At 32.1% G+C, this 10307-nt stretch overlaps 4 protein-coding genes across 6 annotated transcripts; 2 read left to right on the forward strand and 2 right to left on the reverse strand.

The window, feature by feature from the left end:
- Nucleotides 1–876: 876 nt before the first annotated feature.
- On the reverse strand, nt 877–3109 carry LOC124444641. The gene is made up of 8 exons (XM_046995273.1): nt 2859–3109; nt 2526–2765; nt 2353–2425; nt 2183–2281; nt 1998–2108; nt 1834–1924; nt 1415–1765; nt 877–1158 (listed from the first exon to the last, which is right to left on the reverse strand). Exons 1-7 carry the CDS (start codon nt 2972–2974, stop codon nt 1569–1571), a joined length of 927 nt encoding a protein of 308 aa, XP_046851229.1. The 5' UTR covers nt 2975–3109; the 3' UTR covers nt 877–1158; nt 1415–1568.
- Nucleotides 3110–3229: 120 nt separating this feature from the next.
- On the forward strand, nt 3230–4726 carry LOC124444639 (N-acylethanolamine-hydrolyzing acid amidase-like). Its single transcript, XM_046995271.1, has 3 exons — nt 3230–3695; nt 3818–4160; nt 4330–4726. The coding sequence occupies exons 1-3, from the start codon at nt 3230–3232 to the stop codon at nt 4565–4567; spliced, it is 1047 nt and encodes a 348-aa protein (XP_046851227.1). The 3' UTR covers nt 4568–4726.
- On the reverse strand, nt 4587–5876 carry LOC124444649 (protein PBDC1-like). 3 transcript variants are annotated; one of them, XM_046995282.1, is made up of 8 exons: nt 5723–5876; nt 5498–5557; nt 5381–5421; nt 5250–5301; nt 5138–5185; nt 4988–5055; nt 4855–4898; nt 4587–4769 (listed from the first exon to the last, which is right to left on the reverse strand). In XM_046995282.1, the coding sequence occupies exons 1-8, from the start codon at nt 5759–5761 to the stop codon at nt 4681–4683; spliced, it is 441 nt and encodes a 146-aa protein (XP_046851238.1). In that variant the 5' UTR covers nt 5762–5876; the 3' UTR covers nt 4587–4680. The 3 variants fall into 3 exon arrangements, with proteins under 3 accessions (XP_046851238.1, XP_046851239.1, XP_046851240.1); XM_046995284.1 differs by having other exon boundaries at nt 4664–4769; nt 5025–5055; XM_046995283.1 differs by lacking the exon at nt 5138–5185.
- Nucleotides 5877–5971: 95 nt separating this feature from the next.
- Nucleotides 5972–10235, forward strand: LOC124444756 (F-box/WD repeat-containing protein 11-like). The gene is made up of 12 exons (XM_046995406.1): nt 5972–6125; nt 6277–6502; nt 7357–7543; nt 7806–7896; nt 7973–8110; nt 8177–8295; nt 8632–8881; nt 8962–9080; nt 9153–9215; nt 9403–9450; nt 9549–9627; nt 9765–10235. The coding sequence occupies exons 1-12, from the start codon at nt 6090–6092 to the stop codon at nt 9951–9953; spliced, it is 1545 nt and encodes a 514-aa protein (XP_046851362.1). The 5' UTR covers nt 5972–6089; the 3' UTR covers nt 9954–10235.
- The last annotated feature ends 72 nt before the right edge of the window (nt 10236–10307 follow it).

The following is a 10307-nucleotide window of genomic DNA, read 5'->3' on the forward strand; positions in this document are numbered from 1 at the left end:
AGTTCTGATTTCGATTTTGTTTCATAGCTCATTTTCATTAGCAACCAAAGATCCTACCATGGTTAATTTATGTTTAAAGTCTTGTTTTTAGAGGGCGCTGATCTTGAAGAAAATAACGTTAATTAAGTGTGTTAATGAAAAATTTTCGGCGAACTTGAACCGCCTAATGTTAACCGCTAATTCGCGTTTAGTTTTGAAGGTTTCAATTAGTTGATTTTGTGCTCCAAGTGCGTGATTATTATTTTTTTAATATTACAACGCTTTTCATTTGTTATTTTATTGATTTCTAAGTTGAGCAAATTGACTTCAAAAATTGTCGTTTCTAGCAATTTAAGAATCGTAAATTGGCTGACTTGTGTACAAGAGAATGATAAAATTTTTCGTGAAAACAATTTCTTAGATCGAAAAACAAAACTCAACATACAGACTTATAAACTTTACGTTTCAACTCTCGAGAATTGTGTTAGCTTTCAGCCCTAGCATGCAGCAAACACACTAGTAAGTTGTTTTTAAAATTTTCTTTTCATTTGATAAAATTTCATTTCATTTAAATCAATATTTTATGCCACTATCTTCTCAATCATCGTCGGTTATGTTTTCATCAGGAAGGCCGAACGTTCAGTTAAAGAATATATCAAATACGTTAGATAAATGTGGCTTTTTTAAGCTGCCGTCAGTGGGAAAGTAATTTGCCATAAAAATTACTTCGTCTAATCCAATAAGACTTCCTCGCAAATAATCAATGAAGGTTTGAACAAGCAAATAGAAAATTTGAAGTCGTTAAGTTATTTAAATGGCGTACTGCCTGAAAAATCTACATTGACAAAACATAATTGTATCATTTATCCATGCAAATAGTTGGTTTTGCTCTCTAAGTCAACGTGAAATAATCTGTTTTAATTCTTTATAGAATAAATGTTTTACATGATAAAATGTTTTACAAATGAAAAGGTTTTGCCCCTTCGACCTGGCCTTTATTCATTATCTTTTTCTTTTTTCATTTGATTGTACAACAATTGAAACTTTGAATTAAGATCAGTTTGTAGTAAAGAGAATTTCTCTTCAAATTTCGTAACGAGTCTGTTTTCGATAGCACACATATTTCTCGAGATTGTGTCCAAGATAGTTTCACAAGCAACACATTCGCATTTATTGCATCTGTAAGAATCATAAAGGATAATGTTAGGTGGCTGGCAACCTTTAATCCTTTGCATATGCACAAAGTTTAATCCCAAATCCAGACAAATCAACTCTTATACGTCAAATAAAATAACTATAAATGACCCACCAAAACCTTCGTGTTTATTATAGTTTACAACCAGTCGCAGTTCATGCTTTCATGTTTATGTCAAAAAAAAAGTGAACTAACGTTCTTTTGTTAGACTTTTTTACTGAGTGTAAACTTGTTAGTGACCTGTTCTTTTGTTCTTCATCCGACAATGAGGTGCTATTTAACTTTTCTGATGTAACAAACGACGATACATCTCCATTGGTAAGTTCGGTGCTCTCTATCCCTAAATCATTGTCAGTTATAGTTCTCCCCGTTTCCGAGGCCAACAATTCCAGTTTCATTGTGGAGTTTGTGACGAAGGAAAAGAATTACACGTTGATTTAAAATGCAATGTTAATGCTTCGTCCTTGTTTAAGCAGGGAACTCTTTCATCGTTCCTATCTTCATTCAAAGTCAGTTTTGAAAGCATGTTTTGGAAGCGTTCATTTTCCTGTGGTAACGCTTCCCCAGCTAAGACCGCTTTTTGTCGTACTTCTAAACAAGAAATATTCAATTTACGTAAACTAAATCACGTGATAATATAACATAAAGTTCCTGTCGACCTTTTTCGTTCGCTTTCTTAAAATTTTCCACGATGTTTTTAAAATTACTTGGTTTAAAAGATAGCAATTGCTGGGCTTTAAAAGCAGGACTCTAGAAAACACAACATAAACAACACTGAAGCCTTTTTCAAAGAAATAAATGAGATTACCTAGTTAACTAATACCTTTTGAAAATTTTCGATAGTATTTAGCATATTTTGCGCTTCCTGACTTAGTGGTCGTCCAACTGATCCAAGGTATTGTTTGACACTGGATAGATCAAAAGGTCCACTTATCTACAATCAACAATGGAATCTTCATCATTATTTTAGATGAACAAAATATCTAAAAAGTACAGCTTAAAGTACACCTGTTCCAGATCATGCTTTGATCCAATCAAATCATACTGTTTGAGTTCCATAACTATTGCTTGTAGTCGAACTTGATCTTTACTAGGATATGACAAGAACTGGAATAATAGTTAATCAATGTCTAGTTTTCTTTGTAATTCTTTGTCATTCAGCAAAAAACTGAACATACTTTTATTTCAACATCCGAGTTTCTCTTTACATGATTTGAAAGATCAAACTGGGCTTCATATAATGATGATTTTCTGTCAAACCAGAATATGCTTTAGATTTTACAATATTTTACCGCCAACAAGAGTTGTCAACACACATTTACTCAACATTGTAATAATCAGTAATACTAACTTTTCTTCATTCATTCTTCGTCTTCCTTTGACACTTTTTTCATATTCACCATTAACATATAGCTCAAGATTTCTTGCTTCAGACAAAACAACAATTGTAGTCACACATAAGTTCGCATGAGGTAGATTATTGGTAAAGTTGAGCTTGAATGTAGAAACAATATCAAAATTATTTGGTCGGTAGAAGAGCAAACCTGGACAGGATTGATGGTAAAAACCATCCATGATTTGTTCAAGAGATCTGTTTTAACAGAAGAGATTAAAGAACAAGATGAATAAGATTATCAACGAGGATAAAGCTATTTTGCAATAGTAAATAATAATAAATACATACCTATGGTCAACATCAGTACAAATGTTCACTACTTGAGGTAAAATAGATCGTAGATTGCCACGGCATTCCCAAGAAAACATTATGTTAAATTTTAAAAGCATGTCCTCCAATGACATGATGAAGCAACTCCTCAATCTCCACTTAAAAACATTTTTAATATAAATTTGTATGTGTATTTACAGATTTCAATACAAAGACCCAACTAAATGCCAGTAAGAAATTCAGCAACACGGAAAACGGAAGTATGAACGATTCCCTAAAATTTACAAAGGAAGGGATTCAAAGGAAGTCTCCTCAACCAAACTTGTGATCATTCTTTCCATTCGCTATGTAAAAGATAAACTGCACCCTGTTGAGAAGAAGCGGTAAAAATGTTCAAGTCTATGTGCATTTGGTTGGTTCTGGTTTACTGTTATAATCCAAAAGAGATATTTTGTAAGAAAGTAATACCAAAGTACACTGTTAATCTTGATGCACCAGCCGAAAAAAGATGGACAAACATCATGCGTGATTTTAAAAAATATGCACCGTTTATGCTAAATTTCTTGAAGCAAGAGGTTCCATGGTACGTTTTCTCATTAGCAGAAAAAGTTGCTTTATACGTAGATAAACTTTTTGAAGAACCTTATCCAAGTGAATTAAAGTCCGTCGCAGAAGGAATCAACATAACGTTAGCAGAAATTATTATGATGAACGTTGCGTATGACCTTTCAGCTTTCTGTACAAGCATTGTGGCCAAGGATAATAATGGAATTATTTACCATGGAAGAAATCTTGATTATCAACATGCAGATAGTTTGAAAAATCTCACAATACATGTTGATTTTCAGAGAAATGGTTTGTTTCTATTCACTCTATTGATGTTGTATCGGCCAAAATGATGTTTCCTTATGTGTTGATTGTGATGTGTTTTATTTTTTCTACAGTAATCATGTACTTTTACGCCTATTTTATTTAAGGTAAAACTGTGTATAGTGGAATTACATTTGCTGCATACATTGGCCTTTTAACTGGTCAAAAACCTCATGCATTTACCATAAGTTTGAATGAAAGGGACAAAGGGTATCTATGGGAAAATATATTTCAACTTCTCCTGGTAAAAACATCACCAATTGGTTTCTTTCTGAGATCACTTCTCGCTGATAAGAACAGCAATTATGAACAGGCTATTGAAAAGATATCTACAACAGAAATGATTGCCCCTGCATACATTATTGTTGGTGGCATAAACAATGGAGCTGTGATTACAAGAGACAGGACTCATGCAATCAATGTTTGGAAAATTGATATCTCTGTAGGAAGGTAAAGCTACTATTTTTTACTAAATAATTTATTGTAGTAGGAAAGTAGAAATTTATTGGTTTGAAGAAATATTATAATATGAATCAAGTAAGATGGAATACAGGAGTTAGGTTCCTTTCGAATAGTGGTTATTCAAATTTTAAATTTAAAAGCGTAATTTCAATTTTAGATGGTTTTTGGTTGAGACCAATTCAGATCACTGGAAAAGCCCACCGCATGGAGACAAAAGACGATCTGTGGCAATAAAAGCAATGGATGAAATGGGTCAAAAAAATGTTAGCCTTCTTGGAATGTTTGAAGTATTGTCCACAAAGCCTGTTTTGAGAGATTCAACAGTATATACATGTGTGATGTCAGCTAAATTTCCGTCCATGTTCTCAGCTTGGACAAGAATGTACTACAATTAAACAGCAAAATTCAAAAGACTTTCAGTAAAAAAACGAGTTGTTAGTTATTGATCATCTAGTAAGAATTTATAAAACAGGGTTTTGTCATATTTTGTATAAAAAAAGGCAAAAAGTCATCTATTTGTCTGATTAGTTATTAAATGACGATTCAGTCCTTCACGATTCCTTGCAATCTCAATGGCCCAGAACTGGATTCTTGGTACTGAAAACAAAAATGCACCACTTTAATATATTGTTGTAAACATCAATTTATTACATATTTGAGATAAACATATCATCTTGAGTACCTAATGTAGTATTATCGTCAGATATTCCTTTTGTTGCATCAAGTCTAAATAAAACAAGCACCAAAAATCATTATGTTAAAAAATCTCATCAATCTTCAATGATGTGTGGGAAACTGACAAAAAAGTAGCCAACCGAAGTAATGTTCCGAAATTATAATCCTCAATTACACCTTTAAAGCTTTCACAGAAAGGTCTCCATTTCTGCAAAGAAAACAAATTGTCTACAAAAACACCAAAGAAAGTGCTTCATGATTTTGAAAGAAGATCTTTTTATTACTCATACTTCTTTTGATTCACTACTCTTTAATTCATCAATGTTTAAGACATCAATCTAAAGTTTACAAATCATGGAAATGAAATGTTTTGATATTGAAAATGTTCACGATTTAAACTACCTTAATGGTATCCATTTCTGACTTGTATTTCTCATAGATTTCATTGTCATGACTGCAAAAAGTGGATAAATCCTTTTAGTTATCACAGCACCATGTCAAGAAAATAATATACACAAAACAACATTACGCACCCTGTGAAATTTAGGTCTGAACAATCAAGGGAGGAGATCAACTGCATTTAAAAAGAGAATTACATCAACAAATGCACATCAAAATCATTTTACAAACTTGAAAATCACCAAACTTACATTAAAATATGTTTCAGCATGTTCATAAGCTTTTATAGCCCATGCCAATTCAACTGAACTCTAATGAACGAAACGTTTAGAAATTTTTCATTTTAAACACACGGTCCAATATCCAAATCGCGAGGGGTAGATTTTACAAGAAATGCACCATGGTAAGTTAGTGAGATTAGTTTCAGTCTCAAGTCTGTAGATTGTGCTGTCATTTAAATAATCAACAATACTTACATCATTTACATAACTATTTGCATCTGTGCTGATACTCATTGAACTAGATTCTTGGTCTGACGAGGTAATAAATCTCTATGTAGTTTGGTGACTCAGACATGAACCAAATGTGGCAAAAATATCATCTACCTAGAAATTTACTTATGATGTTACACTCAATTGTTACACTACGTAAGAGAACAGTCAACCATTCCGCTGACTCAAACACTGAAGGCTCCATACTATGATGTCATGGAAACGGGGAATTTCTTGAATTATTATGCGCATGCGTATATTGGTACGATATTGTATTTTGCTTTTCGCCTTCAAAGGGAAAGCGAACAAGTGTCTTTGAAAAAATCTCAATTATTTTTGCTTTATAAATAACATGGATGACACACAAAAGTACACCGATGATGATTTGGTAATTTTATGTTTAAATCTAAAAAGAATGAATCATATTTTATAAAATACAAAATTTTATAAAATATGCTCTTTGTATTTTTTGCTGACTATGAAGGGAATACGTCAAATGTATTGTACAAATCTTTGTTTTCTTTTCTCCTTTTTCTCAGCCCATGCAAACAGATATCTTGAATATGACGACAATGAAAAAGAAGGTTAACACAAATTATTTACAAGAGAATGAAGATTGTCTACAAATGTTTGAAAAATGGACGGAATCAGAGCAAGTTGAGTTTGTTGAAAAGCTCCTATCACGAATGTGTCATTATCAACATGGACACATCAACTCCTACTTAAAACCAATGTTACAGCGCGATTTCATCACTTCTCTTCCAGGTTAGAACTATACATCTTTATTTCAAGTTAAATACGATGTGTTTTTATGATAGAAAACAACACTGTCTTGCCAGAAAGTTATAGTACATACAACGGAAAAAATAGGTCAACATTGATTGTTTGTGAAAAGATTTTATAATCCGTTTTACTTCTTTTATCCTTTGTGCTTAAGAAGATGATATGTATTTTCTAAATTTTAAAAGTTGTTTGCTTTAGAAATCTAATGAATATTTATTTGAAATAAAACAATTTGTTTACATTAATGTATACTTTTGCTACCAAAAGTTTTGTTGATTTTCTCTGTGACACCAGGAAATCATGTGACACGAAAATTTACCTTACTGTACTTTGCACTAAACTATATTTATTTATTGCTACCCTTGTTCTACATTAATTATTAATATAATTTCTATTAAAATGACAGAACTGCCACTTTTATGACAATTACAGTGCTTGGCCTTTCACTTAATTCACTCTCTCAACGTTGGCCTTAAGAAAGAACCACTTTGTTCAATTGAATGTAAAGAAACTGTATTTGCTTAGGACTATGATTGCTCAAAATATCTGTCAGGTTCCCTTCGTTATAAAAGAGTATGAGAATATTTGAATTTTTATTCTACATGTTTTACGTTTAAGTTTGTCTGTACATTTTGTGTGTACTTTAATTCATTGGGTGTTTAAAAGTAAAATCTTTTCCTTAGAACTAATCATGCAGTTTATTAAACATTGCATTTCTTACATTATCATAGATTTCAAAACTTTTTTCAATTTTTTAATAATGATCATTGCTATAATTTATTTTGTGCAAGCAAAAATCAGCTTTCTTAATTTGGAATTTTTTTCTTTGTCTTCAGAAAAAGGTCTCCATCATATTGCTGAGAATATATTATCATATTTGGATGCCAAATCATTGTGTGCTGCTGAGCTCGTATGTAGGGAATGGTCACGTGTTATCAATGATGGAATGTTATGGAGAAAGTTGATTGAAAGAAAAGTCAGAACAGATTCAATGTGGAAAGGTTTATCAGAAAGAAAAGGATGGTAAGTGTAAAGTATTATTGTAATGTGATACTTTCAACAGCATAAATGTTTCATTTCTATAATCATAGTTTTTTCAACTTATATGTATTGATCACTTTATTACAAAAACATGCAAACATAAACTTTCCACATACAGTACCGACATATGAATGAAAGTTTTAGTATCTGATATGCTAAATGAAAAGTGTACATATTTTGTGAAAGTGAAACATTAGTTACTTCTGAGAAAAGGGTTATTTCATTGATTATTTATGTGTTTTAGGGCACAGTATTTAACTAAGGGTAAATGTGATGATCCACAAACAAATTCATTCTTTCGCAAACTCTATCCAGAGATAATATCGGACCTTGATGTGAGTAACGTTTTCTTGGTTTTGCTTTCTTTGTTTATTTTTTACTATAATTGTGAAATGTTTTGTTGTTTTAAAGTCAATTGAAACAAACTGGAGAACAGGCAGACATAAACTTCATCGTATAAGTTGTCATAGTGAAAATAGCAAAGGAGTTTATTGTCTTCAGTATGATGATGAAAAAATTGTCAGTGGACTACGTGACAATACAATCAAGGTTTTTGTTGAAACATTTCTTACTTATGACATTCAATCACAAATATTGTCATCAAGTTGTGTTTAGATTTGGGATAGAAAGTCATTAGAAAGTACATTGGTTTTAACCGGACACACTGGATCTGTTCTTTGTTTACAATATGATGAAAATATCATTGTCACCGGATCTAGTGATTCTACTGTGAGGTATGTTACAGTGTATGGAAAGATTGCTCTTTGTTTGTGTTAGAGAAAATGATTATTTCATCAATTGTTGATTTCAACCAAATGAAATTGTGTTTCATTTCTATTGCCATCAAAGTCCTTTGAATATTGTTTATTCTATTCAACATAACTGTTCATATTGTCATACTAGGTTTACAGTGAAATGCATCATTGTCATTCCCATAATGCAACATTGTTATTCCCACAATGCAACATTGTTATACCCATAATGCAACATTGTTACTCCCATAATGCAACATTGTTATTCCCATAATGCATCATTGTCACTCCTATAATTTCATCATTTTTCTCCAATAGAGTATGGAACATTCACAATGCTGAAATGGTGAACAATCTTGTACATCATTGTGAAGCTGTGTTACATTTACGTTTCCAAGATGGTATGATGGTAACATGTTCAAAAGATCGTTCTATTGCTGTGTGGGATATGCATTCACCAACAGATATCATCCTGAGAAGAGTTTTGGTTGGCCATCGTGCAGCTGTGAATGTTGTTGATTTTGATGACAAGTACATTGTGTCTGCATCTGGAGATAGAACAATCAAGGTACGTACTTCATGTAGATGAATGAAAACCCAGGTAAAATGCTTTGTTAGCATTATGACATAACTACAAATTTTTTATAGGTCTGGAGTACATCAACATGTGAGTTTGTTCGTACTTTAAATGGCCATCGTCGTGGTATTGCGTGTTTACAATATCGTGACAGAATTGTTGTCAGTGGGTCTTCAGACAACTCCATTAGGTTTGATCAATGACGATGATTTGAATGACAACAATATTGAAATATAATTATCACTTATTTAATTTTTTTCAGAATTTGGGATATTGAATGTGGTGCGTGTTTGAGAGTTCTTGAAGGTCACGAAGAACTAGTTAGGTAATATATGTAATGTTTTTTTCTTTTTTATTTTACCGCTAATTTTTTTATCATTTATACATTAGCAATGCCTGAAAACACATGTTTAAATATAATTATGAATGATTAGTTAGGTTTAGGTAGAAGACTTTATATATCTTACACATGGTGATGATTTTATGCGATTTTTTTTCTTTCGTTATTTCAGGTGCATTCGATTTGATAACAAAAGAATTGTGAGTGGAGCTTATGATGGGTATGTATGTTACACTATTTGTTCCCAATCAACCTCTTATGCGTTTTTGTAAACATGGCTTTTTTTGACGTTTATCACAAACCAACTATTTTTTATAGAAAAATTAAAGTATGGGATCTGAAAGCCGCATTGGATCCAAGGATACCTCAAAATGCTTTGTGCGTACGAACGCTTGTTGTAAGTAAAACTGTTTATTTATTGCTTTTGTTTAGTTTTTTTTTAACCATTTGTTGAAGATTTCTCATTAAAATGCTCCAGCTGTTCATGTCCAATGTTGAGATGTCTATAATTTTTTTGTTATGGTGTTATTATAGGAACACACTGGTCGTGTTTTTCGTCTTCAATTTGATGATTTCCAAATCGTAAGCAGTTCCCACGATGATACAATCCTTGTGTGGGATTTTCTTAACTGTAATGATTCAAGTCAATCGACAAGTAGAACTCTACGTACAGCTTCCAACCCTCCTGGAACAACATCTATAACGACAAGTGTGCTGAGGTAGCACATGTGACTAGCAAGTATTATCCTCAACCTTAACTCATGCATTCTCTGCTTGTGCAAATTAACAAAACTGTTTGACAATGTACATATGCCTGTTTCCTTGATACTGCTATGAAGTTATTGACGCGAGCATCGTTCTGCGAACTTAGACGCTTGCTAAACTAATTATTGCCTTTGAAATATCCCTCATTTCAACTTGTGCTGTGCTAAATGATAGTCATAGTGCAGGACAGCTGTACATAGAAAATTTAGAATTATTGATAAAGTTGTTTGATGAATTTAATGTGATTTTGGTTAATGATTTTATTTATGTGCTTTAAATTCAATAGAAAATTGTAATTATTTATGATAGTAT

The sequence above is a fragment of the Xenia sp. Carnegie-2017 genome, unplaced genomic scaffold (assembly GCF_021976095.1).
Source record: "Xenia sp. Carnegie-2017 unplaced genomic scaffold, XeniaSp_v1 HiC_scaffold_21, whole genome shotgun sequence".
In the NCBI taxonomy this organism is placed as follows: Eukaryota; Metazoa; Cnidaria; class Anthozoa; order Malacalcyonacea; family Xeniidae; genus Xenia; species Xenia sp. Carnegie-2017.

Excerpts from the sequence above, each read along its gene's own strand:
- LOC124444756 (XM_046995406.1), top strand. The coding sequence starts at position 6,090 with ATGGATGACACACAAAAGTACACCGATGATGATTTG. Across the intron at positions 6,503-7,356 it reads TTTCATCACTTCTCTTCCAG|AAAAAGGTCTCCATCATATT; the intron begins GTTAGAACTATA and ends CTTTGTCTTCAG. Across the intron at positions 7,544-7,805 it reads TTATCAGAAAGAAAAGGATG|GGCACAGTATTTAACTAAGG; the intron begins GTAAGTGTAAAG and ends TATGTGTTTTAG.
- LOC124444641 (XM_046995273.1), bottom strand. The coding sequence starts at position 2,974 with ATGTCATTGGAGGACATGCTTTTAAAATTTAACATAATGTTTTCTTGG. Across the intron at positions 2,109-2,182 it reads CAAAGCATGATCTGGAACAG|ATAAGTGGACCTTTTGATCT; the intron begins GTGTACTTTAAG and ends TGTTGATTGTAG. Across the intron at positions 1,925-1,997 it reads CTATCGAAAATTTTCAAAAG|AGTCCTGCTTTTAAAGCCCA; the intron begins GTATTAGTTAAC and ends TGTGTTTTCTAG.
- LOC124444649 (XM_046995282.1), bottom strand. The coding sequence starts at position 5,761 with ATGAGTATCAGCACAGATGCAAATAGTTATGTAAATGAT. Across the intron at positions 5,302-5,380 it reads TCAGACCTAAATTTCACAGG|TCATGACAATGAAATCTATG; the intron begins GTGCGTAATGTT and ends CACTTTTTGCAG. Across the intron at positions 4,770-4,854 it reads TGACGATAATACTACATTAG|TACCAAGAATCCAGTTCTGG; the intron begins GTACTCAAGATG and ends TTTTGTTTTCAG.
- LOC124444639 (XM_046995271.1), top strand. The coding sequence starts at position 3,230 with ATGTTCAAGTCTATGTGCATTTGGTTGGTTCTGGTTTACTGTTATAAT. Across the intron at positions 3,696-3,817 it reads TGTTGATTTTCAGAGAAATG|GTAAAACTGTGTATAGTGGA; the intron begins GTTTGTTTCTAT and ends ATTTTATTTAAG. Across the intron at positions 4,161-4,329 it reads ATTGATATCTCTGTAGGAAG|ATGGTTTTTGGTTGAGACCA; the intron begins GTAAAGCTACTA and ends TTTCAATTTTAG.